General features: G+C 44.2%; 1 protein-coding gene across 6 annotated transcripts in view; it reads right to left on the minus strand.

Annotated features, from left to right (window-relative positions):
- The window catches only part of GALNT2 (polypeptide N-acetylgalactosaminyltransferase 2), a 1,695,325-nt gene that overhangs the window by 1,056,399 nt on the left and 612,024 nt on the right, over nucleotides 1-26,902 (minus strand). For 3 of the 6 annotated variants that reach the window (XM_044076094.1, XM_044076100.1, XM_044076108.1), the window contains exon 4: nucleotides 13,219-13,282. The exons of the other annotated variants lie outside the window; for them this stretch is intronic. In XM_044076094.1, the coding sequence (XP_043932029.1) occupies nucleotides 13,219-13,282 (64 nt within the window). The remainder of the gene's footprint in view (nucleotides 1-13,218; nucleotides 13,283-26,902) is intronic. 6 annotated transcript variants of the gene reach the window in all.

Consider the following 26,902-nt stretch of genomic DNA (forward strand, 5'->3'; position numbering starts at 1 on the left):
CCGGAGGATGGACCGAGGAACTCTCCTGTGCAAGTTCCTTCTTCGTGGCGGCCGCCACTAACATGGCATCTACTGGTGAACCCTTAGACCAAGCCTGCCTATCCGAGGGAGGGCTAAGAATTTTATCTGGGCTTTTTGGAATTGGCTCCATGGTGTCCGGTTCCTTCCACGCCCTGGTAGTAATTAAGTCTACCAGGGGGTCAGCCGGGGGGGACACCCAGGAGGTAGACGGGCCTGCATCAAATGCCTCCAGAAACACAGACTCGTCTGAGGAAGGTTTTTGGGCAGACCACCCTCCACTAATTCGCAACATTTCCATGATGTCTCCAAAGGAGACATCTTCAGGGGGTGATCTTGGGGAACCTTCCCCTTCATCCAAATCTGTGTCCTCCGTGAGGGACCCAGGGGAGTCCAGGTGCCTCCTTTTGCACTTCTGTTTGCGAGGAACCTCCTCGGTGGGGCTATCCGAGGAGGGCTCGCCCATGGGGTCCTGTTCCTCTACGGGAACTAACTGGAGTGTTGGTGCAGGCTGTCCCAAAGGCTGGATGATGGAGGATAGACCCAAATGCATCGGGGGGGGGGGGGCGGGTGGATCAGACACCCGGACCGGGGATCTGGAAGGTCTCGACAGAACCCTCTCCACTACCTCGAATGCCAAAGGCGAACCGCTTTCCCTAGGCTCCGAAAGCAGCCCCCCTCGGCTCAGAGGTAGGGATCGGCATTGGAGCCGAAGCGGTCGGACCCGAGAGGGAAGTGTGCTCCGACCTGAACGGAGCCGAAGACACACCTGCCCCCACGGATACGATGCTCGGCTCTCGGCCCCAAGAGCTAGGATCTGACAGGCTCGAGGCTAATGTTGGCATCGAAGTAATCGGTGTTGTAGGCGCCGACAACTCCCCGGTTCCGAAATGGCCCGGATCTGACGACTCAAGAGACCCCAAACCAGGTCGGAGTAGGAGCTATCGGGGTAAAGAAAGTGGCTGCTCTCCCCCCCGGAGGGGGGGAGGCAGGAGCACCCCCATCTGCATTTCAGTCTGTAAAAATTGACGCATCATCCGATACATGTTCGCGTCGGTCAGGCTCCTTGTTGTTCTAGAAGAGGTCGTCGAGGCGGGCCGGGAGGGCCGCCTCGACGACCTCGAGGGAGACTGGTACTCCTCCGGCGAGAAACCAGGTGAATGGAGCCGAGAGGGAGAGGATCCGAGGCCCTCGTGGAGGGACTTGGAACTTTAGATGGTGGGGCTGAGGGATGAGTCTCAGCCCGCCTCTTGTGACTCTTATGCTTCTCTTTATGCCTCTTCTCCTTAGAGGAAGAAGAGTCCCCTTGACCCTGAGAATCAGAGGGAGGTTGAGTCCCAGACAGGGTAGGGTGTTCTACAGGCCCAGGGGCCGCAGTCGCGGCCTGCACCTTCAAGGGAGAGGAGGAAGAAGAATCCTGTGGTAGCAATCCCGCCAGGATTAACTTGTTCCTCCTATCCCTGTTGGCCCAGGGGTTAAAAGCTGCACAAATTTGGCAGCTGATGGACAAATGGGCCACCCCCAGACAAAGAACGCACTGAGTGTGGCCATCAGCTGGGGAAAGCTTATGGCCACACTCAGTGCACTTAGAGAATATGGCTTTAGGCCCTTCAGCCATAACACACAACACACTCACTCACTAAGGAGAGGGAAATAAAAAATTAAGACAAAATTTACCACAAGAATTTAAAACTAATAATACTACACGACGGCGACTAGGGCGCTAATGCACACACGCACACACACACACACACACACACACACACACACACACACACACACACACACACACACACACACACACACAGAAAGGTATGCTAATCTAACTTTGTTTTTATGGTTTTTAAACCAGAAAGTTCTCACCCACGTCTAGGAGCTCTTCACTTGAAGCTTCTCTCAGCCAAGGCAAACGAGATCTGGGGAAAGGGAGTATGTAGCAGGGGATTATGGGTAAGGGGAGGAGCTACGAGCTCGGATCTTTTAGCTAGTAAAGCTGCCGGCTCGGATCCGAGATCGGATCCAATACCCACAGGTTGCAGAACAAATGAAGTAACTACTTCAGATCAAAAGTTTCAGGAGTCAGCTGACCAGCACTTGCGAACTGCTTCTGCTTCAGGCACCGCACGGCAAGAAAGACTGACATAATGGCATCGGCTGCATGTTTTATACCCCTGACGACCTGACGTCATGGAAGAATGGACAGCAACTGACGCAGGACCCAAGACTTTGCTAATCAGGCCGACTGAGGGCTACTGCAAGCAGATAACCCAAATGTAATGACTGCAACAGTAAAACACGAAGAACATCAAATGGTCACCTACAGAAACTATAGGCAACATCTGGAGTATAACCTAGATGTCTTAGATGCACTGCTTGAATCATATCTCCACAATGTACTACAGCTGGAGTGCTCTAGCTATGCTCTTACCCCCACTGTTTTCAGTGATCAAAGTGGACTACATATAATCAACACCTGCAAACTGGGAATGTATACTTGGGGCCACTCTCCAGGGTAGTTTGTGCAGGGTGCATGCCCTGACCTGAGCTGCACTAATGATGCTGTCAAGGGGCCACAAACACTCACTTCAAAGACTTGTAGGTACAGATCACTATCTACGCCTGGCATACTCAAAGCAGCTGTATAAGATAAGGTAACCACCCTTTCTGAATGGCAGACGCCACAGAGTACTGAAACCATCAAGGTAGCACACAATTACTCAGTGCATGCATGTCAAAGTTGAACAAAGGTGCCTATCAGATGCTGTCTACATTTTTACACATTCATTGCAGAAAAACTTACATAAATAAATGCAACAGGTGCAAACAAAACTGTGTGCACATGCTTAAGAGGACACACAGTGAAAGTTACTGGAAAATAAGTCCTAAGCGACAATCTGCAAAGCTGCATATACTTCAGCACAATTAAAACAGCCTTCCACTAAGCATATATAATTTACAAGAGAATAAAACCCCTCTACATCCCTTTTTATTTAATCCACTTTTCTAGCCTGATAACCTATGCTGAAAATTATACAAATGAAGACTCGCTCTCCCTTACAACTCCTATGTGAAATTTCATCAATACAGTAAATCCATCAGAAGTGATGCAGTATAACCACCAGTAAGGTATAAAAATATATCCAAGTTCCCTCAGACTAGGTGTTCACCTTACAAACATAAGGTGCAGGGTTTGACTCTCACATGGGGTAATTGGCTAGGCTGAAAATGGCCGACAAGGGCAGTTAGCCTAGTACTAATCTATGAACCTATGAACCTAAAAATCTAAGTGGCTCGAGAACCAGATGAGGATGAGTCCACCAAACCAAGGACCTGACAAGCAGCAAAACCAAAACCAAAAAAATGTCAATTAGATACACATACATGCATATACATACACACACAAAAACAGCAGGCAACACAGCAATCGCATTCAATTGCACATGCACACACGTGTGCGCACACATGCACAGAGCAGCCGTAGTAGTTGCACTCACCCCCCCCCCCAACATACACACACAGCAGACTTAGTAGTCGCATTCACACTCGCCACACCCCAACATAAATTTTTGTCTCTGACACACAAAGACAGGATCAATCTCTGTCATTCACACTCCTGCATGCTTTACTGTGTTTTATTTACTTAATGATATTACCCTGTACACAGAAATACAAATCTCAAGGTATCTGAAACAAGCAGAAGTACAACACTTTACTGGGCAGTTGATCTCGTACTGCTATTGCCTGGGGCACAAAATAGACCAACATGGGAAGCACTTAAGAGCTTTTGTTATTGGTATGCTTTGTGTTCGACATCTGCCTCTCTCTCACTAGCTCCACAGTCAAGCCAGTGACAGACAGTAGATGTGACAAGTAATTTGAGTCACAAATACAAGCATTTGTGAAAGTGGTTCAGCTCACTAGGCTTTTTTTCCCCTTAAACGCAGAGAAGTGAGATGGACTGCGGCAAAAGTTCATGGGCTGGACTGAAAATGCCAGTGAGACACATCTGCCCGCAGGCCAGGAGTCTGAAATCCTGTTGAAGACCCTAAAAACCACTCGCTGGAAACGAAGTAATTCTTCAAGTAGACAGGCTTTTGATTAGACCAAAACCTTTATTTTTCAACTTTACATCCAGAATATTATATCAAAAATCACAAAGCTTCTGCTTTTGGCATGGAAAATATCACATCAGGGAAGCCACAAGGCTTATAGAATATAGGCTTCATATACATTCCTCAGCCACAAAATAATTTTGAAAGGCATTCAAACTCCTTCAAATATGGTCTGCTGATTTGTTACCATTTCCTCATCATCACACCACCATTGTTTATTTTTCATTTGATAACTGGGTAGGTGCACTGTTCCAAGGACCCTTTCAGGCACAGCCCAGACCATGAAGGCAGGGACAATATGCAGCATTACAACAGTATTAGAAAACTACAACAAGTTTAGTCTCACAACAGTGATGCAGATATAACATACGTATCACCTCATGACAGATTTCCACAAATGAACTCCTAGAAATCCAAATCACCCTACACAAGACTAATTACCACTCGATAGCTAGCTAAAAGACACCTTCTATGTTCCCTTCTGGGCATGACAGGTATCTTAACACATTAGCTGAAATTACAATCAAGCCCAAGGCCTTTCTACTTCAACTATCCATCAATAAACTGGCTAACCTACATTGCCAATGGTCAGCATGCCCAGCACTTCCTTGACATTATAAATACCAACGCTCTTTCACATTAAGGGCCCCAATAACTTGGATCTAGTCCTCACAAATATGGAAACTTCTTGCACATGTCCATATGTACCATCATGTCTTGTTAAATCAGACCACAATTTAGTGATCTTTTCTTATAAAACTGGTGGTACTTCCCCTGTAAGTAGCTCTACGTTTAGGGACTTCTCCAAATCAAACCTTCTTAAGTTACTTGCTGGCTTAAATATATTCTTCCATAATCCTCCTCTGAAGCATCCTATTGCTAAAGCTGCTATTTATGCATCTGACTTGTACTCCCACTTAAATAGTTGTATTGGGAAGGCAGTCCATATCCACAACAAATATAACAAGAAGCTTACAAACAAATCCCTGTAGTGAAACACCCATATAAAGAAATTACATAATAGTAAGAAACTGTTTAATGCTTAAAAGAAGTCTCATTCTACCTACCTTAAGAGCATGCTTAAGCAAAATAACAAAGAGCTTTTAAGGGAGCCATAAATGTATTTAATTATTTATTTATTTTATAAAGCTTAGAATATATTTATTTATAATGCTGAGAATGAATTTAAAATAGCCACTAAAACCAAAAATTAAAACCATTTTTCCTTTAACTATGTCAGGAAGTCAAAAACTGACACCTGACAGTGTTTGAAGCTAGTCTACAATAATACTACACTCTGACCCAAAGGAAATCGCAAACAAATTTAGTGAAAATTTCACACCATCCACAGTTACCGTTATTCCACAGGATCCACAACCCTAGCCACTCCCTTTAATTACTAAGGAACAAGTTCTCTCAGCCCTTTCAAAAAATAAGAATACTTCATTCCAGGGGACCTGACAACATACCACGTTGCCTGATTACCAGTGCCAAATATGGCCTTGCTGAACCCCTACTTAACTTCTTTAATGTAAGCCTCTCCACTGGTTACATTCCTGAAGTCTGGAAAACAGCCACTGTAATGCCATTACTCAAGGGTAGCCCAACCACAGACTCTGCTAAAAACAGACCACAGTCTCACTAGCCTCATATGTAAAGCTATAGAGCATATTACCTCCGACTTCAGTGGTCCAACTCAGCTTAGACTATGTTAACCGGTGCCAGCAAAATGGTCTCAAATTAAATGTAAAAAAAAAAGTACAGTTGTGTACACATACCATAAATGTAGATGTTAGAGTGTATTCACTATTGCAATAATCACATTAGGGTTATATGCTTGCAGTAGCCCTCAGTTGGCCAAATTATCAAAGTCTTGGATCCTGCATCAGTTGCTGTCTCATCTTCCATGACGTCAGGTAGTCAGGGGTATAAAGCATGCAGCAGACGCCATTACATCAGTTTTCTTGCCCCAGATGTCAGGTGCTCCTATAATGGGAAGCAATTTTATACAAAGTAACACCTCCAACAAAAATGCAAACACACCAAAAAGCTTTTAAGCATAGTAAACAAGAATAGAGGTATAGTCACTAGAAGTCAGGGGGCTGGAAGGAGGGTAATCAGGACTGCAACAGTGAATATACTCGAACATCTACATTTATGGTAAGTGTACACAAATGTACTATGTTCTTAGTGTTGCACTGTTGCAGTCATCACATTTGGGTATATTCCCAAAGCTAAGGAAGGGAGGAGGAATTTAGATAGCATTAGGACCAGCTTTAAGGCCCTGCAAGACTGCAGTGGCAAAACCAGCTCTGGATTTAGAGAAAATTGGCAACTGGTAATGCTTGGTGAAAGTATGTACAGAACTCCAGGTAGCAGCTTCTAGGATGTTCCTGGTAGGGACACCTCTGAGAAAGGCTATACAGGTAGATGCAGCCCTGGTTGAGTGCGGTCTTATCCCCTGTGGGATAGGTTTTCCATGGCGCTTATAACAGAAATGGCCTATCCATTTAGAAATGGTTTGCTTTGAAATGGCCTTCCCCTCTGCCACTGCAGCAAATGCCACCAGCAGCTGTTCAGATTTCCTTTGAGGTTTAGTCCTGTTCAAGTAAAATCGAAGTTGTCTGTGCACATCTAAGGAGTGCAGTACCTATTCCCCTTTGTTCTGTGGATTAGAAAAGAAAGCTGGCAAATGACTGGACTGATTAAAAGTCACACTGGATACTACCTTGGGCATGAAGGAGTAATTGGTCCTGAGGGACACCCTGTCCATATGAAAGATGATGAAAGACTCCACTGCCATAAGGGCCTGTAATTCAGACACCCTTCTTGCTGAACTGATTGCTAAAAGGAAGGCAGTTTTCCAAGAAAGGAATTTTAACTCTGCACTTGCAGCTGGTTCAAAAGGAGGTAGAGTGAGTTTTTCCAATACAAAATTAAGGTCCCAGGCTGGAGTTGGAGTTCGCCTGGGTGGTCTTAAGTTTTTGGCCCCTCTGAGGAACTGCTTGAGCAGTGGATGAGAAAAGAGGGGTGGGTTCTGTGTTGTAATGAGCTGAAATGATTGAGGCATGAATTTTGATGGAGGAAAAGGAAAGGCCCCTGTGAAGCATATCAATTAAGTATTGAAGAATCTGAGGTAAATTGGGAGCTGCTGTGCCCATCTCGAGTTTGGTTCCAGGAACAGAATCTTTTCCATTTTGCAGCATAAGATTTTCTAGTACTAGGTCTCCTTGCCTCCAGAATTACATCCAACACCCGTTTACTGAGGGATGGTAATGGAGAGAGCAGGTAATTAGCCAGGCTGCCAGGTTCAGTGTTTGAAGCTGAGGATGCAGAATCTGGCCCTCCTGTTGGGACAGCAAGGTAAGGGTCTGAGGCAGGTGCCATGGTGCCAGTAGTGACACACTGAGCAAGAGGGGGTACCAGTGTTGGCATGGCCAGTCTGGTGCAATAAGTATCATCCTTGGTTTGTCCTGTTTGATCTTTAGTAGTACTTTGGAGAGGAGAAGCAGAGGAGGAAAGGCATAAACTGATAGAGTTTTCCAGTTGAAGGACAGGTCATCCACTTTCCAAGCTTGTTTGTGGGGAGTCCTTGTGCAGAATTTGTCCAATTGGTAGTTCTGGGGGGAGGCAAACAGGTCTGTATCTCGGCTCCCCCATTTATCAACATGTTGAAAGTCTTTGGTTCCAGTTTCCACTTGTGTGGGTCCATGAGATCTGCTTAGTTCATCTGCCAGTGTATTTAGTTTTCCTGGCAGGAACTGAGCCTGTAGATGCACTTGGTAGCTCAAGGCTGTGTTCCACAAAGCCATGGCTAGTCTGCAGAGGGGGTATGAATGAGTACCCCCTTGCTTGTTTATGTACCACATAACAGTGGTGTTGTCCGTCTTTACCATTAATTGTCCTAAAAGAATGTGGTCCTTGAAGGCTGTCAGAGGATTCTGTACAGCTAACATTTCTTTTTTGATTGATATGTAGGGTGTATTTGACTTGGGTTCCATTTGCCCTGAATGCACTTCACTGCCAGGTGAGCCCCCCATGCATAGTCTGATGTGTCTATTGTTAGGGTTTGGGTGGCAGGGGGTAGAGTGAATGGTAGTCCCTTGTTTTGGTGGCAGGCCTTTTCCCAACAAAAGAACTCTAACTAGGCAAAGTATGATAGGAATCATTGTTTCTAGATCCTGAGAATGTTGACACCATAGGCTTTTTAGATACCATTGTAGCTTCCTCATATGCAGTCTTGCATATGGAATTAGGAGAATGCAGGAGGCCATGAACCCCAGTATTTGCCTTGCAGATAGCAGGGTTTTTGTGGCCATTAGTTCGAAGTAAGCTGTCAAATGAATTTGTTTCTCTGGCTTGAGGAAAGCCATCTGGGAAGTTGTGTTCAAGCTTGTTGACTGGGTACAAGATGCGATTTCTTTTCGTTTACGGTGTACCCCAGACAAGTTAGCATCTTTTGTACAAACGCCAGATTATTCAAAAGTATGTCCTGGCTTTCTGCCTGAATTAGACAATCATCCAGGTATGGGTATATCTGAATATTTCTTTGCCTGCAAAATGCACTGACTGGAGCTAGGCACTTTGTGAATACCCTGGGCGCAGTAGATAAGCCAAAGGGCAGTGCAGAGAACTGATAGTGCATGTAGCCTGCTTTGAAGCGTAGGTATTTTCTGCAAGATTCCCTGATTGGGATGTGCAGGTAGGCTTCCTTTAAAATCCAGTGCTGCCAACCAGGCATCTTTGCCTAGCATATAAAGCAACTGGTGAAGAGTTAGCATTTTGAATTTTGGGATCACCAAAGAGGTGTTTAGGATAGAAAGGTCAAGGATAGGATACCATGAGTTGTCTTTTCTGGGTACCAGGAAAAGTCTTGAGTAGAAACCTTGTCCCTTTTCCTATTCTGGTACTGTTTGAATAGCCCTTATACAAGAGAGAGAGTACTTGCTTTTGAGCCTGTGCTCACTGACTTGGGGGTAGATCTGGCCAACCATTTGGGATTGGTAACGTGTGAAAGTGAAATCTGTATCCTTGAGATACTATTATTTAAAACCCATTTGTCCTGGGTAATGAGTTCCCATTTTTTTGCCTGCAGAGCAATCTTTCCCCCTAAAGGAGCAGTCAGTTGAGAAGGGCTTGAAAGTTTTAAAGTTACGTCACTGAGACAGTTTACCATAGGGGGGAGTCTTACTACTCCCCGATTTGGAAGTTGGAGCCCCCCACTGCTTAGTCCTGTGAGTACCTTGGGACTGAAGCCTGGGTGTTCTGCCGGTTCTGGGTTTGGACTGAAGGCCTGGAAGAGGCAGGAAAGGACCAATTCTTAGAGGGCCAATGCCTACTAAATCTTGGAGCTTGTACTTGTAGGAAATATTTTAACAGTTTGCACAGATTTAGCTTTTTCCTCCATCTTTTTAAGTACTACTTCTGCTTTGTTGGCAAACAGGTGGTCATGAGTTAAGAGAGCATCCAGCAATTTAGCTTTAACATGATCTGGCAAAGATTGCTCCTTGAGCCAAGCATGCCTTGTAAGTACAGACTCAGTGACAGCAGCCCTGCAAGACGCCTCTAGTGACTCAAAACCACATTGCAAAGTATGTTTTCCAACTTGTTCAGCAGAATGCATTAAATCCTGTAAATCCTTATTTTCAGCATAGTCAGGAATCAACATCATTTTCTGCTTGAGCAATCCAGTAATATGCTGCTGATACTTTAACATATGAAACTGTCAGTTTAAGGCCCTAATGGCCAAGACTGCAGTGCCCTGGAATCTCTATCAGAGAGGGTAAGATTTTTGGCAGTAGTAGCCTTAATGCCCTTGGGTTCCTGTGAAATGGTCTCAGGATCCGCAGTAGGATTTTTAAAAAAGAACTTGTGAGAATCAAGAGTCAGGGGCCAAACTAGATTCCGAAAAGACATCAACAATGTCCAGTACATGGGTGATAGCTAAAGGCCTGTGTTGGTGCAGGAGTAAGAAATCCATAAGCCTCTTTTTAGAATGAGTAATCCTGGCTTTCCCAGTGAAAATGCTCCCTAAGAGTATGCAAGGTTTCATCAAAAGAGAAATCCTCTGGAGGGGAAGAGGGAATAGAGTCCTCTGCATCAGAATCCTCATAGGTAGACAAGGGTAAATCCTGGTCATCAGAGGAAACAGAAACTTCAGAATCCTGATCAAAAGTATCATAAGCAAATTCAGTCCTAGGTCTCTTAGAGGGGGAAGGGTGGCTTCTCCTGATTAAAGTAATAAGGTCTTCAGACATTCTTATCATTTGTTTTTTAGGCATAGAGGCCTGACCATGCGGTCTGGGCATCGGTTTTCTAGGCATGGATCGAGTTTTAGGCCTTGAAGAAGATGGTGTTGGTTTAATATGCAAGGCAGTAGGCCTGAATACACCCCTCAGATGCCGGTGCCTGCAGAGCGGCTCCAGACCCATCCAAGGTAGAGACATCTGCAGGTTCCACAGCTGAAGCATCTCGCGGCATACAGGACTCCGAATGGGTCTCAGTAGAGGCCTGCGAATCTGAAGTAGCGGGTATCAGGGGCTGCAAAAGCACCTCACTGAGTACCGGTGAACTGGCGACTAGCTTAGGAGAAGAGTCATCTGCAGCTTTGGACCTAGGCAGCCTGTCTCTTGTCTTTATCTTTGTGTTTTTTTCTGAATGTCGGTAGTCGGGTGGCTTACCAAAGACATATCTGGATAATTGAACAGAGTACCAAAATATTTAGAAACGTAAATATACAGAGAACAAATAGTTTGTTGTTTAAATAAGGCACAAAACCGACAACGAGGTGTGTTGTGGTCAAGGAATATGGTACGAATGAAAATCTTTATGAGGTATTTGCTTTCCACAAGAAATACAATTACTGACTTTTACTGACATCGGTTTAGAGCAAGAAAAAGTTTCCCCAACGAGGTACTTAGCTTTAGTTGAAGAATTTGGTTCTGAAACTCTAAAACGAAAATTTCATGAGTCGGCCGATCGGCACTTGCGAACTGCTTCTGCTTCGGGCACCACACGGCAAGAAAGACTGATGTAATGGCATTGGCTGCATGTTTCATACCCCTGACTACCTGACGTCATGGAAGATGAGACAGCAACCGACACAGGACCCAAGACTTTGATAATCTGGCCGACTGAGGGCTACTGCAAGCAGATAACCCTAATGTGATGACTGCAACAGTGAAACACGAAGAACATTGGAGCACAGTTCATTTTGGTAAACTGAACAATTTCTCTTAACAGTACAGGAGATGCACCCCCTCCAATTAGACATAGTCATAAGAGATCTAGATATTCTTGTTAACTCCTTATCATAAAGCTTTTATCCGGCCCATCTAATTTCTAAATGCATCTCCACTAAATCCAAAGAAATATAAATTCCCCTTTACTCATATATTATCATACCCATTACTGAATACAATGCACCTTTTGGCATGTACTTATCTAAACATATCGCACAACCTGAGAGACCCAAGAGATTCATAACCAAAAAGCTCAGTGGATGCAAATATTTTAGTTATCAGGAAAGACCGTCAGTCCTTTCTCTGTACCAAGTTTCTTACCATGGAAATCTATCTTTTGTGCCATGAAAGATCCAACCCTATTTGATCTACTATTTCTTCGCAAAACTAGTGGGACATCAAATACTTGGTTAAAGTATCTAAACTTTTATCATCAGATAAATAACACATGCTGGTGTAGTGGATTCTCTTAACATATCCCTTACCTCTAGAACAAATTTCCACTACTTGTCAAACAGAGTACCACCCTTGCCAACTTCAAAGTAAATCTAGACAACTGGATGGGCAGCCTCAAATTCTCTCCCTGTATATCCTTGTCTTGCCCACTTTCAGGCTAGGGGGAAATTTAAAATTTTTTTAAGCTAGGCTTGAAATGGTCTGCAGACCAACCGCCTAGTACTTACCTATTACTCTATTAACAACACAATAACACTATCATGAAAGTGGTTTCCAGTAGACATACACAATATGTAGCATTACTGTATTACGAAAAAAAATAGCCACACAATTGCTATGTCTACAAAACAATAAAATAACATTATCAAGAAAGTGGCTTGCAACATTCAACAAAGAACTGATCTCCCATGTGAAACACTCCAGTTCAAGCTTCTAAAACAAATCTCATTCTTTTATCCTGCTGGCAGACTCTTCATTAGACAGAGAACCTATAACGTCTGTTCTCAACTACAGAATATTCCCTCACATCGTATCCCTTGAACTCAGAAACATACTAACCACCTCTTCTCAACATTAGGGCCAAAAACCTGGGAAGTCAATCCAACATCAGGAACCTTGTTGTTCCCATTCATTCTGTACAAAATCCAAACCTTACCTGCAAGAAAATTTTAAGTGCAGCTGTTTCAGTTAAGCTAAACCTCAAAACCCCCTCATTACAATACGCACACCACTGTTGCCTTTTCTCCTTTAAACAATATACTTAAAACATCCAATTTTCTTGCAAATGGCTATACATGAGAATGTAATACACATTACACTTCTTCCCTTTTTCTCACTTTCCTTTAAATAATTTAAAACAAATTCCTGTAAAGTCGTAAATAGCTTTTCGAAATTCCAACCTACCTGCACAAAACAATACTTCATATTACACTCAATTTCTTTATCAATAAACAATCCACCTGTTATTTGAAACATTTCTAGCTATCTCTAACACTTTCCTCATGTTGTACTGAAAATGTTTCACCTTTGTTCTCAACTCTTTCATCATACTTAATCTTACTGTTGTGTCTCTTGGTCTCGAGTGTAACCCTGCCTATAATCTAATTCAGTACTAACTAAGAAAAGTTCCAGCTCTTACTTCATGACATTACTGCAAAGTAAATGTTTCAACAATTGTCTTTAAGTTCTAGTAGTGTATAAACATTTCTAATGTATTATGCTTAACATTTAAATATTGTTGCACTCTTCCTTCTAACCAAGCTAAAACTGAAATTGGTCTTGATGGATCAGTGTTCTACAACCCCCCCAACACTGTTAAATACAATCAAATGAACAAATAAACTAACAGACAAATATGGCATTCATAGCAAAGGCTGACAGACAGTACCTACCTATACACTCCTTCAAATGGTTCAGTGTAGAAGAAACCGGTCTTAGGAAGAATTTTGCCATCACCTGTATTTGAACCAAACCAATACATTGTTTTTCGTGCCAACATGTCTGCATAACATGAAATGCATCTTCCACCTTCCTTAATATAATGCATACACTTGAAACATCGAGATACACACATAAGGAGAGCTCACATGCAAGACAGTACTCTGCCAATAAGCTGCAACACAGAAGCAACTATGACAACTGCTATTTCCAGAAGAGCCTTGGACAGGCTAAACCATCACTGATATTTACCCCCACTTAATCCTTGCACATACTGCTACTACAAAATTAACGAACAGAAAGGAGAGAAAGAAAAACATGATACCTGGCCCTAGCTTCACTATGCACAGTGGACTAAGTATTTAAGAAGGACAGACACTAATCTGTGTGTTTTCCTCAAGACAAATGAAACCATCAGGGAAGGGAAAATGCCCCTGTGGAACTGCATTACATTTGTTGATATCATGAAAACAAAATACATTGGAAGTTCTAAGTCATTGTCAAAAGTGTTTTGAGAAGGATTATGGATGGAAATTAAACCACAAGTGGGGGAAAAACGGACCCCAACAGAAAGCGATAAAAAAAAAAAAAAAACACAAAAGAATTTATAGACCACTACCTGATGAAAAGAAAAAAGAAAAGGAAATCCCCACAATTATACCTGCAAGTATGGAGAAGTGTTAACAGTCACACAATCAAGACTTGTCACATGGATGGTTCAGGAGTGATGATTTAAACCAAAGGATGAAGGGCTAATGATTGTAGTTTAACATAGCTGACCGTGTGCAGAATGGTGCATAAAATCTATGAAAAAGATAGAGATACAAAGGTGTGCTCTGCAGTACACAGCTAGAAACAGCTGCACATACATCTTTGTACAGGCTGTAATGCACTTATGGTTAAAGGACCTCTATGCCGAAAAGCATAAATGTTAAACCTGCAGTTACTTTCCTCTATTTTCGTACTTTAACTGCAGTATCTCTTCTGTGGCAAACTTTAACATGTTTACCCATTTAATTTGTGACAGTCTTGCAAGAGTGTTTTAGCTTTTTAGCAAAGCTTTTGTTTTGTAGCAATGATTATGCACTTTTCTGTTATAATTCAGACTTACCAGTGTGCCATGGATTTCAAAGGTGTTGTGCAGCTTGAAGTTTCAAAAGAATAATTTTCATGTGTCTTGAAAACTCAACTAGTCTGTTCAGCATTTTCAATTGCAGCAAAGGATGGTTTCCAGATACAGGATCCATCCTATGTTTGATAAAAAATAAGCCTTATGAAAGTTGGAAAAATGAGGTAATGATTTGAAAAAAAAAGTTATGTACTCACCATATCGTTCCATCTGAGTTTTTGCTTTTCATTTATCTTCAACCTGCAAGACACAGATCCGGCAAGGATCTGACTCGGCCACATTTTCTAGCATCGGATCCCAGCTCCAAGCTCCTCTCCTACCCAAAACACCCCTGGTCTCCCTCCTCCCCTCAGATCGAGTTTGCTGCAGACAGTACCATCCCAACCTAAAACATATGCCTGAAAACCCTGGCATTACCACCCATTTGCTCAAAAAAAATGCCAGAGTAGAGGGGCTACACCTCTTCCATCTAGTTTATTACACAGCCCACACACAGCAGGGGGTAGGAGGGAGGGACGGTTGAAGACAAATGAAAAGCAACAACTCAGATGGAACATTATGGTGAGTACATAACTTTTTTATCTTATGTTGTTGTATTCATTTGGTCTTCAAGCAGTGGGACAGAGTCCCCAGCTACCAAAAAGCCCTAGGAGGTCCTCATGGAAGGATGTTCCAGAGCACGGCTGATCCAAAGGATGCCCTGCCCCTGGAAAGAAGATCAAATTCGTAATGGGACATAAAATGTACGAGATGACACCCAGGTAGCTGCATAGCAAATATCACCTAAAGAAACCCTGGACCAAAAAGCTGCAGAAGTAGCTATGGACATGGTGGAATGAGCCCAGATATGCCCTGGTAGGGATAACCCTTTGGCTCGACAGACCAACAAAATGCAGTCAGAAATCCATTGAGCAATAGTCACCTTTGAGGCAGGCTTTCCGAACAAGGGTTTATAAAAGGAAACAAAGAGCTGATCAGACTTACGAAAGCATTTCGTTCTATGCAAATAAAAACGCAGTTGCCTGTAAACATCAAGCAAGTGCAATTTATACTCTCCTTTATCCTGGAAATTTTGGAAGAAACAGGAACATTAATGACCTGGTTAATATTAGACTCTGATGCCTCTTTCGGAAGGAATGAAGGATTTGTCCACAGGGAGACCCTATCTTTATGAAACACCATATAAGGAGGCTTGACAGATGAGGCTTGGATCTCCAAAACTCTCTTCGCCATGGTAACGGCAACTAAGAAACCAGAGCTTGCACCACTAAGGTGCGATCCCAAGGGAGCGTTGGGTCCTTGACCAGAGGCCTAAGAAAAAGGTACCCTTCAAAAAGGCCTTACAAAGCTTGGAGGAACCCAAGGAAGCCGAATTCTCTTTTATCTGAAAATTAAAGATCGCTGCCAATTGTACCTTTACCATAGAAAAGCTAGCACCATGATTAAAAATAGCCGGCAAAAACCCCAAACTGGTGGGAACTGAAGTAGTAAAGGGATCCAGAGCATGTTGAGAAGCCCATATGGAGAAATGCTTCCACTTACTGACATAAACCTTGCTAGTGGAAGACTTGTGAGCTGCTACCAAAATCTTCTTAACAGGGGAAGACAGCCCAGGAGTCCTAACTATCACTGGAACTGGAGCAGCTAAGCACTGAGCTTCAGGCAGACTAAGTCTGGGTCCGGGATCCCTAAGGGATGCGTGATTAGATCCGGAACTGGATCTAGCATCCAAAGAGGACACAATGCATGACATCACAGAGAGGGGAACCAGAAAGTACAGTTGTGTACCTAACATAAATGTAGATGTTAGAGTGTATTCACTGTTGCAGTCATTACAATTGGGTTATCCTGCTGGCAGGCTACCCGCAGTCGGCCTGAATTCCAAAGTCTAGGTATGGCGTCGGTTGCCGTCGTCTCCTCCCTGACGTCAGTGTGCCAGGGGTATAAAAGATGCAGTCGACGCCATTTTCTTCGGTTTTTCTTGCCCCAGATGTCAGGTGCCTCCAAAAGGGTAGGCTAAAAATACGTCAATAAAGGATGCATGCACTAAATAACAAGTTTTCTTCATCTAAAAGCAAATACACCACATAGGTTGCATAGAATAGAGAAGTACAGATAAGGTCCAGCAAAGATAAGGGGAATGGTGGGTAAACTGGACTGCCAACAGTGAATACACTCGAACATCTACATTTATGGTAGGTACACAACTGTACTATGTTCATCGTGTTTCACTGTTGCAGTCATTACAATTGGGTTGAATCCCAAAGCTAAGGTTGGGAGGCTGGAACTAAATAGAATTAGGAGCAGCTATGAGGCCCTGCAGAACTGCAGTGGCAAAGCCTGCCCTGGATTTGGAGTAGAGTGGTAAGTGGTAGCGCTTTGTAAAAGTATGCACTGAACTCCAGGTTGCAGCCTCTAAAATGTCTTTGGTGGGCACTCCTCTGAGGAAGGCTGCTGAAGTGGCTGCTGCTCTGGTTGAATGTGGCCTAATGCCCTTAGGCACTGATTTGCCATGTTGAGAATAGCATAGACGAATGCAGTGACCTATTCACTTTGAAATAGTCTGCTTTGAGATAGCCTTTCCTTGTGATCCTGCAGCATATGCTACCAGTAATTGCTCAGTCTTTCTGAACGCTTTGGTTCTGTCCAAGTAGAAGCGCAGCTGTCTGTGTATGTCCAAAGAATGCAGAAGTTTCTCACCCTTATTCTGTGGGTTTGGGTAAAAAGTAGGCAAATGAATAGTTTGGTTGAGGGCCACACTGGACACTACCTTAGGCATAAAAGTGGGGTTTGTCCTTAGAGAAACCCTATCTGGATGGAAGATGATAAAAGGTTCCAAAGCCATGAGTGCCTGTAGCTCTGAGACTCATCTTGCAGAGGTTATTCCTAGGAACAGGGCTGTTTTCCATGATAAAAATTTTATATCAGCTGCAGCGGCTGGCTCAGGAGGAGATAGAGTGAGTTTTTCCAAGACATAATTGAGGTAATTGCAGGTATTGGTGATCTCCTTGGAGGTTGTAGGTTTTTGGCTCCTCTGAGGTACTGCCTTAATAAAGGATGAGAGAAAATAGGTGACTCTGTATTGTAATGAGCTGAAATGGCAGAGGCATGAATCTTAACTGATGAAAAGGATAGGCCTTTGTCCAGCATCTCAGTTAAGTATTGCAAAACCTGAAGTATATTTGGAACAATCATGTCAATTCCTTCTGCCTGGTTCCAAGCACAGAATCTCTTCCATTTTTCTGCATAAGATTTTCTGGTACTGGGCCTCCTGGCCTCCAAAATAACATCCATAACCGCTTCAGAGAGAAGTGTGGTTTGAAAAGCTACATTATCTGCCATGCTGCCAGATTTAAGGTCCTGAGTTGGCTGTGCAGAATCTGATTGTTTTGTTGGGTCAGTAAGTGAGGAATTTGAAGTAATGTCCATGCTGGGCATGGAGTCAAGTTCCTTAGGATTGGGTACCTGTGCTGGCGGGGCCAGTCTGGGGCAATCAGTATCATTTTTGGCTTCTCTTTTCTGACCTTTAGGAGTACCTTGGGGAGGAGAGGCAGTGGTGGAAAGGCATATACTGTTAAGTTTTTCCAGCTGAAAGATAGAGCATCCACTTTCCATGCTTGCCTGTGATAAGTCCTTGTGCAGAATCTCTGTAGTTGGCAGTTGTGAGGGGAGGCAAATAGATCTATGTCTGGGCATCCCCAATCCCTTGTTATCATGTTGAAGACTTGTGGATCCAATTTCCACTCGTGGGGATCCATGAGGTTTCTGCTTAGTTCGTCTGCCAGAGTATTTATCTTTCCTGGAAGGAATTGTGCTTGCAGATGTACTTGGTAAGTCAATGCTGTGTCCCACAAAGTCATGGCTAGTCTGCAAAGGGGGTAGGAATGTGTGCCTCCCTGCTTGTTTATGTACCACATGACTGTAGTATTGTCCATCTTTATCAGTAGTTGTCCTGGATGAAGTAGATCCTTGATGGCTGTCAGGGCATTTTGAACAGCTAGCATCTCTTTTTGATTGATGTGTAGATGCATTTGGATTGCGGACCATGAGCCCTGAATACATCTTCCTGCCATGTGGGCCCCCCAGGCATAATCTGATGCATCTGTTGTCAATGTCTGCCTGGCTGGGGGCATGGGGAATGGCTGCCCCTTGTTGTGGTGACAGGCCTTTGCCCACCATCAAAATTCCTGTTGTAGGGAGGGAATGAGCGTATATATTGTTTCCAGGCTGTGGCAATGTTGAGTCCAAACACTTTTTAGATACCACTCTAGTGTCCTCATATGCAGTCTTGCACATGGAATTAGCAGAATGCAGGATGCCATGAAGCCCAAAGCCCACTGGGTGTTTGTTGCCAACCGTTTGAAATAAGTAGTCAGTTGCCTTTGTTTGTCTGGCATGAGATAAGCCATATGGGCAGTTGTATTTAAGCTTGCACCAAGGAATATTATCTCTTGAGAGAGTACAAGTTTTGATTTCTTCTCGTTTACTGTGTACCCTAGGCATGTTAATAATCTTTTTACAAACGCCAGATGCTGTAGTAGTATGTCCTTGTTCTCTGCTTGAATAAGGCAGTTGTCCAAGTAAGGCTATATTTGTATTCCTCTTTGTCTGCAAAATGCAATTACTGGTGCCAGGCATTTTGTGAAGACCCTGGGCGCAGTAGACAAGCCAAACGGCAGTGCAGAGAATTGGTAGTGCATTGAGCCAGCTATGAATCTGTGGTATCTTCTGCATGATTGTCTGATTGGGACATGCAGGTATGCCTCTTTTAGGTCTAAAGTTACAAGCCAGGCCTTCTTGCCCAGCATGGGCAGAAGCTGTTGCAGAGTCAACATTTTGAATTTTGGAATATCCAGGTATGTGTTTAGAATAGATAGGTCCAGTATTGGCCTCCAGGCTTTGTCCTTTTTGGGCACCAAGAAAAGTCTTGAGTAAAATACTTGTCCCTGCTGTTGCTGTGGTACTTGCGGAATGGCCCTCATGTCCATGAGGGATGAAACTTGCTTTTGTGCCTCTGCCCATTGATTTTTTGGCAGGTCTGGCATACCGTTTGCCCTTGGCAGGGTGTGAAAGTGGAACCTGTAACCTTGTGACACTATGTTCAAGACCCATTTGTCCTGGGTGATTTGGTGCCAGTTTTGAGAAAAAAGTGCTAGTTTTCCCCCTAAAGGAGCTGCCAGTAGATAAGTGCTTGGCACTGGCAGGGGGAAGTCATTGGGACTGCTTTCTGTATGGCTGTGACTTGTCTTCTCCGCTTTTGAAGGTAGAAGCACCCCATTGTTTAGACCTGTATGAGCCTTGGGGCTGGGATCTGCCTGTAGGACGTCTGCATCTGCCTCTTTGTGGCCTATCGGACACTGGAAAGGACCAATTATTTGTAGGCCAGTGTCTGCTAAATCTTGGAGGCTGTACCTGTAAGAAATCCTTGACTGTCTGCATAGATTTGGCTTTGTCCTCCATTTTCTTCAACACTTCTTCTGCTTTAACACCAAACAAGGTATCATGCTGTAATGGAGCATCTAATAATTTTGCTTTAACATGATCAGGCAGATTCTGTTCCTTTAACCAAGCATGCCTCCTAATGACAGAACCCGTAACAGTGGCTCTGCAGGAGGCCTCCAAAGAATCAAAATCACATTGTAAAGTATGCTTTCCAACTTGTTCAGCTGCATGCAATAAATCCTGCATTTCTTTATTCTCTGCACATTCAGAATTTGTCAACATTTTCTGTTTAAGCAGTGACATTATGTATTGCTGATATTTAAGCATATGAAACTGAATTTAAAGCCCTTATAGCCGAGGTAGCAGAAGTGTAAATCTTTTTTCCCCATCTGTTCAGTGCCCTGGAATTTCTGTCAGAGGGGGTAGGGTTTTTTGCAGTGGAAGCCTTGACCCCCTTGGGACCCTGAGAGAGAGTTTCTGGGTCAGCAGCAGGGTTTTAAAAAGAAATTTGTGGGAGTCTGGAACCCTGTAGTATCTGTCTGGCTTAACAGGAGCTGGAGGTAAGGAGTCAGGAGTCAGAATGGACTCTGAAAATACATCATCTACAATGTCTAGCACAGGTGGAATAGCAAGGGGCCTGTGCTGAGGCAGTAAAAGAAAGTCTCTGAGCCTTTTCTTAGATTATGAATAATCTTGGCTCTCCCAGTGGAAATGCTCCCTCATGGTATGCAGTGTTTCGCCAAAGGAATAATCCTCAGGTGGAGAAGCTGAGGGGATAGATTCTTCAGCATCAGAATCCTCATAAGGAGGAAGAGAGTATTGCTGATCAGAAGAGGAATCAGATGAAATGGAAACCTGATCTGAAGATTCATATTCTAACTCTAAACTCTTGCCTAGGCCTCTTGTCAGGAGGGGGATGCGAACCCCTGATCAAAGTAATCAGGTCTTCGGCCATTTTGAGCGTCTGTTTTTTAGGCATGGAGGCCTGTCCAAGGGGCTGTTGTACTTGTTTGTTTGTCTTTAAAGCTGAAGTCGTTTTAACATATAATTGTGTAGGCCTGAAAACACCCTCAGAAGCCGATGCCTGCTCAGCGGCTCCAGACCCATCTGAGGGAATGGTTTCCGAAGGTCCAATACCTTGAGTTTCTGTAGGCCTGGTTGACTCCGCGTGGGAGTCTGTATCGGCCTGCGGCTCTAAAGTAGCGGTTGTCAGGGGTTGCGAAAGCGCCTCACTGAGAACCGGCGAGTGGCCTCGAAGAAGCCTCGTCATCGGTTTTGGACCTTGGATGCCTGTCCTTTTCTTTGCTTTTTTTCTCCGGTAGTCGGCTGTTCCGACGGCATTATATAATTAAATCGTCTGCCAAATTAATAAAATGCAAAACCGTACTGATGCTTAATAGTGCGTTGGTTAAATCTAGCACAAAACCGACAACTAGCAACGTCGTGGTCAGAGCCTAGGCAAGGAATACAGTAAGAATGAAAATCCTTATGAGGTATTTGCTTCCCACAAGAAATACAATTATTAACTTTTTCTGACATCGGTCTGGAGCAAGAAAAAAGTTTCCCCAACGGGGTACTTAGCTTTAAATGAAGACTTTGGATCTGAAATTCGAACTTGAAAATCTCAGGAGTCAGCAGGCCGGCACTTGCGAACTGCTTTTGCTTCGGGCACCGCGCGGCAAGAAAGACTGAAGAAAATGGCGTTGGCTGCATATTTTATACCCCTGGCGCACTGACGTCAGGGAGGAGGTGACAGCAACCGACGCCGGACCTAGACTTTGGAATTCAGGCCGACTGCGGGTAGCCTGCCAGCAGGATAATCTAATTGTAATGACTGCAACAGTGAAACACAATGAACATCTGGCGAGGCCAGAAAGGGGCAATGAAGATCACCAAGCTCCACAGCAGTCGAGTTTTCTGAATGAATTTGGAAATTAGAGGGAGTGAAAGATAAGCATACAGAAGACCAGAAGGCCAAGCATGAAAGTACAGTTGTGTACACTTACCATAAATGTAGATATTAGAGTGTATTCACTGTTGCAGTCATCACACTTGGGTTATCTGCCTGCAGGTAGCCCTCAGTCGGCACGAATACCAGTCTTAGTATTTCTGTGTCAGATGCTATCGCTTCTTCCATTATGTCAGGTCATCAGGGGTATAAAACAGGCAGCCGATGCCATTACCACAGTTTTTCCTGCCCAAAATGTCAGAAGCCCCCAAATAGGGAGTTAGTATATGGTGGGGAACACCACCGGTAAAAAGTAAATACCAATGCCATTAGGAATGGCTACAGAGAAAAGAGGTAGAAAGATAGAGAAAAACAGGGTGCTGGAGGGAGGGAAACCAGGACTGCAAAGTACAGTTGTGTACACTTACCATAAATGTAGATGTTTGAGTGTATTCACTGCTGCAGTCATTACACATTTGGGTTATCTGCCTGCAGGTTGCCCTCAGCCTGCCTGAATACCAGAGTCTTGGATTCCTGCGTCTGATGCTGTCTCTTCTTCCATGACGTCAGGCCGTCAGGGGTATAAAACATGCAGCCGACGCCATTACATCAGCTTTTCTTGCCCCAGAGGTCAGGTGCCCCCACAATGGGAAGTAATTATATGTTATGGTACCCCTCCATCTAAAAGCAAATACACCAGAAAGCTTAAATACACCAAACAAGAAGGAAAGGTAGAGCTAAGAGAAGTCAAGGGGCAGGAGGGAGGGTAACCAGGACTGCAACAGTGAATACACTCAGACATCTACATTTATGGTAAGTGTACACAACTGTAGTATGTTCTTCATGTTTCACTGTTGCAGACATTACATTTGGGTTGATTCCCAAAGCTAAGGAAGGGAGAAGGAAGTTAGAGAGCATTAGGACCAGCTATTAAGCCCTGCAAGACTGCAGTGGCAAAACCAGCTCTGAATTTAGTAAAAATAGGCATGTGGTAATGCTTGGTGAAGGTATGTACAGAGCTTCAGGTAGCAGCTTCTAGGATGTCCCTGGTAGGGACTCCTCTGAGAAAGGCTGCAGAGGTATAAGCAGCCGTGGTGGAATGTGATCTTATCCCCTTGTAGGGTAGGTTTTCCATAGTGCTTGTAGCAGAAATGAATGCAATGGGCTATCCATTTAGAAATGGTTTGCTTTGAAATGGCCTTCCCCTCTGCCCCTGCAGCAAGGCCAACTAGCAGCTGTTCAGATTTTCTGAGAGGCTTAGTCCTGTCCAAATAAAATCTAATTTGTCTGTGCATGTCCAAAGAGTGCAGTATTTGTTCTCCTTTGTTTTGTGGATTCGGGGAAAAAGGTAGGCAAATTAATGGACTGATTAAGGGCCACACTAGACACCACTTTGGGCATAAAGGAAGGATTGGTCCTGAGAGAAACCCTTTCTGCATGGAAGATAATGAAGGGCTCCACTTCCATGAGGGCCTGTAAATCAGACACTCTTCTTGCTGAAGTAATGGTTAGAAGGAAGGCTGTATTCCAAGAAAGAAATTTCAACTCTGCAGTTGCAGCTGGTTTAAAAAGGAGGGACAGTGAGCTTTTCCAATACAAAGTTAAGGTCCCAGGCTGGAATAGGGGCTCGCCGGGGGGGGGGGGGGGGTCTTAAATTTTTGGTCCCTCTGAGGAATTGCTTTAGCAGGGGGTGAGAGAAGAGGGGTGGTTCAGTATTATAATGTGCTGAAATGGCAGAGGCATGCATTTTAATTGACTAGAAGGATAGGCCCTTGTGGAGCATTTCTATTAAGTAGTGAGGAAGACGAGGTAAGCTAGGCACCATTATGCCCATCCCCTGAGTCTGGCTCCAGGAACAGTGTCTCTTCCACTTTTCAGCATAGGATTTTATAGTACTAGGCCTCCTTGCTTCCAGAATGACATCTAGCACTTGCGTACTGAGGGATGCTATTGGATGAGCTCAAGGAATTAGCCAGGCTGCAAGGTTCAGGGTTTGAAGTTGAGGGTGCAGAATCTGGCCCGCCTGCTGGGACAGCAGGGAAGGTGTCTGAGGTAGGTGCCATGGCTTTAGCAGTGTCATACTGTGCAAGAAGGGGTACCAATGCTGGCGTGGCCAGTCTGGTGCAATCAGTACTGCCCTTGGCTTGTCTTGTCTGACCTTTAGCAGAACCTTCGAGAGGAGAGGCAGAGGGGGAAAGGCATAAATCGAGAGGCTTTCCCAGGTAAAGGACAGGGCATCCACTTTCCAAGCTTGACTGTGGGGAGACCTTGTGCAGAATTTGTCCAATTGGTAGCTCTGAGTGGACGCAAACAGGTCTATCTCTGGAGTCCCCCATTTTTCAAGAGGTTGAATTATTTTTGGCTCCAGTTTCCATTCGTGTAGTTCCATGAGATTTCTGCTTAGGTCGTCTGCCAGTGAATTTAGCTTGCCTGGCATGAATTGAGCTTGTAGGTGCACTTGGTAGCTCAAGACTGTGTTCCACAGAGCCATGGCTAGTCTGCAGAGAGGGTATGAGTGGATTCACCCCTGCATGTTTATGTACCAAATAACTGTGGTGTTGTCTGTCTTTACCAATAATTGTCCTGGAAGGATGTTGTCTTTGAAGGCTGTCAGGGAATTCTGTACAGCTAACTTTTCTTTTTGGTTGATATGCAGGTGCATCTGACTTGGGTTCCATTTGCCCTGAATGAACTGCCCTGCCAAGTGAGCCCCCAATGCATAGTCTGATGCATCTGTTAGGGTTTGGGCGGCAGGGGGTAGAGTGAAAGGGAGCCCCTTGTTGTGGTAGCCAGCCTCTGCCCACCAAAGTAACTCTGTCATTATACAAGGAATGACAGGAAAGTACAGTTGTGTACACTTACCATAAATGTAGATGCTCGAGTGTATTCACTGTTGCAGTCATTACATTTGGGTTACCTGCTTGCAGTAGCCCTCAGTCAGCCTGATTAACAAAGTCTTGGGTCCTGTCTCGGTTGCTGTCCCTTCTTCCATGACATCAGGTCGTCACGGGTATAAAACATGCAGCCGACGCCATTACATCAGTTTTTCTTGGCCCAGATGTCAGGTGCCCCTCTAATGTGAAGCAATTAAATCTATAATACAAGGATATACCTCCAACAAAAAAGCAAATACACCAAAAAGCATTTTGAGCATAGTAAGTGAGAGTAGAGGTATAGCCAAAAGAAGAAAGGGGGCTGGAATGAGGGCAACCAGGACTGCAACAATGAATACACTTGAACTGCTACATTTATGATAAGTGTACACAACTGTGCTATGTTATTCGTGTTCCACTGTTGCAGTCATTACATTTGGGTAGATTCCCAAAGCTAAGGTTGGGACAAGGAATTTAAATAGAATTAGGACCAGCTATAAGGCCCTGCAAGACTGCAGTGGCAAAACCAGCTCTGGACTTGAGAGAAAATTTGGCACATCATGATGTTTGATGAAAGTATGTACAGAACTCCAGGTATCAGCTTCTAGGATGTCCCTTGTAAGGACGCCCCTGAGAAAGGCTGTAGAAGTAGATGCAGCCCTGGTTGAATGGGGTCTGATGCCCTGTGGGATAGGTTTCCCATGGTGCTTATTACAGAAAAGAATGCAGTGGCCCTATCCATTTTGAAATGGTTTCATTTGAAATAGCTTTCCCCTCTGTCCCTGCAGCAAATGCCATCAGCAGTTGTTCAGATTTCCTTTGAGGTTTAGTCCTGTCCAAGTAGAATCTAAGTTGTCTGTGCACATCTAAGGAGTGCAGTATCCATTCCCCTTTGTTCTGTGGGTTAAGAAAGAAGGTAGGAAAATAAATGGACTGATTAAGAGCCACAATGGATACCACCTTGGGTATGAAGGAGGGACTGGTTCTGAGGGACACCCTGTCCGCATGAAAAACAATGAAAGGCTCCACTGCCATAAGGGCCTGTAACTCGGATACCCTTCTTGCAGAAATGATTGCTAAAAGGAAAGCAGTTTTCCAGGAAAGGAATTTTAAATCTGCAGTAGCAGCTGGCTCGAAAGGAGGAAGAGTGAGTTTCTCCAAAACAAAGTTAAGGTCCCAGGCTGAAGTTGGAGCTCTCCTCGGTGGCCTTAAATTTTTGACCCGTCTGAGGAACTGCTTCAGCAGTGAGTGAGAGAAGAGGGGAGGCTCTGCGCTATAATGAGATGAAATGGCTGAGGCATGAATTTTGATGGAGGAAAAGGACAAGCCCTTATGAAGCATCTCAGTCAAATATTGTAGAATCGGAGGTAAAATTGGGCACTGCTGTGCTCATCCCTTGAGATTGGTTCCAGGTACAAAATCTTTTTCATTTTGCAGCATAAGATTTTCTAGTACTAGGCCTCCTAGCCTCTAAAATGATATCCATCACAGATTTACTGAGGGGTGGTAAAGGAGAGATTAGGTAATTAGCCAGGCTGCTAGGTTCAGGGTTTGCAGCTGAGGATGCAGAATCTGGTTCTCCTGCTGAGACAACAGGGAAGGAGTCTGAGGCAGGTGCCATGGGGCCAAGCGTGACACACTGAGCAGTAGGGGGTACCAGTGTTGGCATGGCCAGTCTGGTGCAATTAAAATCGTCCATGTCTTGTCCTGTTTGATCTTTAGTAGTACCCTGGAGAGCAGAGGCAGAGGAGGAAAGGCATAAACTGTTTTTTCCAGCTAAGGATAGAGAATCCCCTTTCCAAGCTAGTTTGTGGGAAATCCTTGTGCAAAAGTTGTCCAATTGATGGTTCTGGGGGAGGCAAACAGGTCTATATCTGGACTCCCCCATTTGCTTGTCAACATGTTGAAAATCCTTGGTTCTAGTTTCCACTCGTGTGGGTCCATGAGGTTTCTGCTTAGTCCATCTACCAGTGTATTTAGTTTTCCTGGCAGGAAATGAGCTTGTAGATTCACTTGGTAGCTCAAGGCCGTGTTCCACAATGCCATGGCTAGTCTGCAGAAGGGGTAAGAGTGTGTACCCCCTGCTTGTTTATGTACCACATGATCGTGGTGTTGTCCATCTTTACCATTAGTTGTCCTGGAAGAATGTGGTCCTTGAAGGCTGTCAGTGCATTCTGTACAGCTAACATTTCTTTTGATTTAAGTGTAGGTGCATTTGACTTGGGTTCCATTTGCCCTGAATGCAC

Source organism: Protopterus annectens, chromosome 1.part1 (assembly GCF_019279795.1).
Source record: "Protopterus annectens isolate FY-2018-M chromosome 1.part1, PAN1.0, whole genome shotgun sequence".
Taxonomy (NCBI): Eukaryota; Metazoa; Chordata; order Ceratodontiformes; family Protopteridae; genus Protopterus; species Protopterus annectens.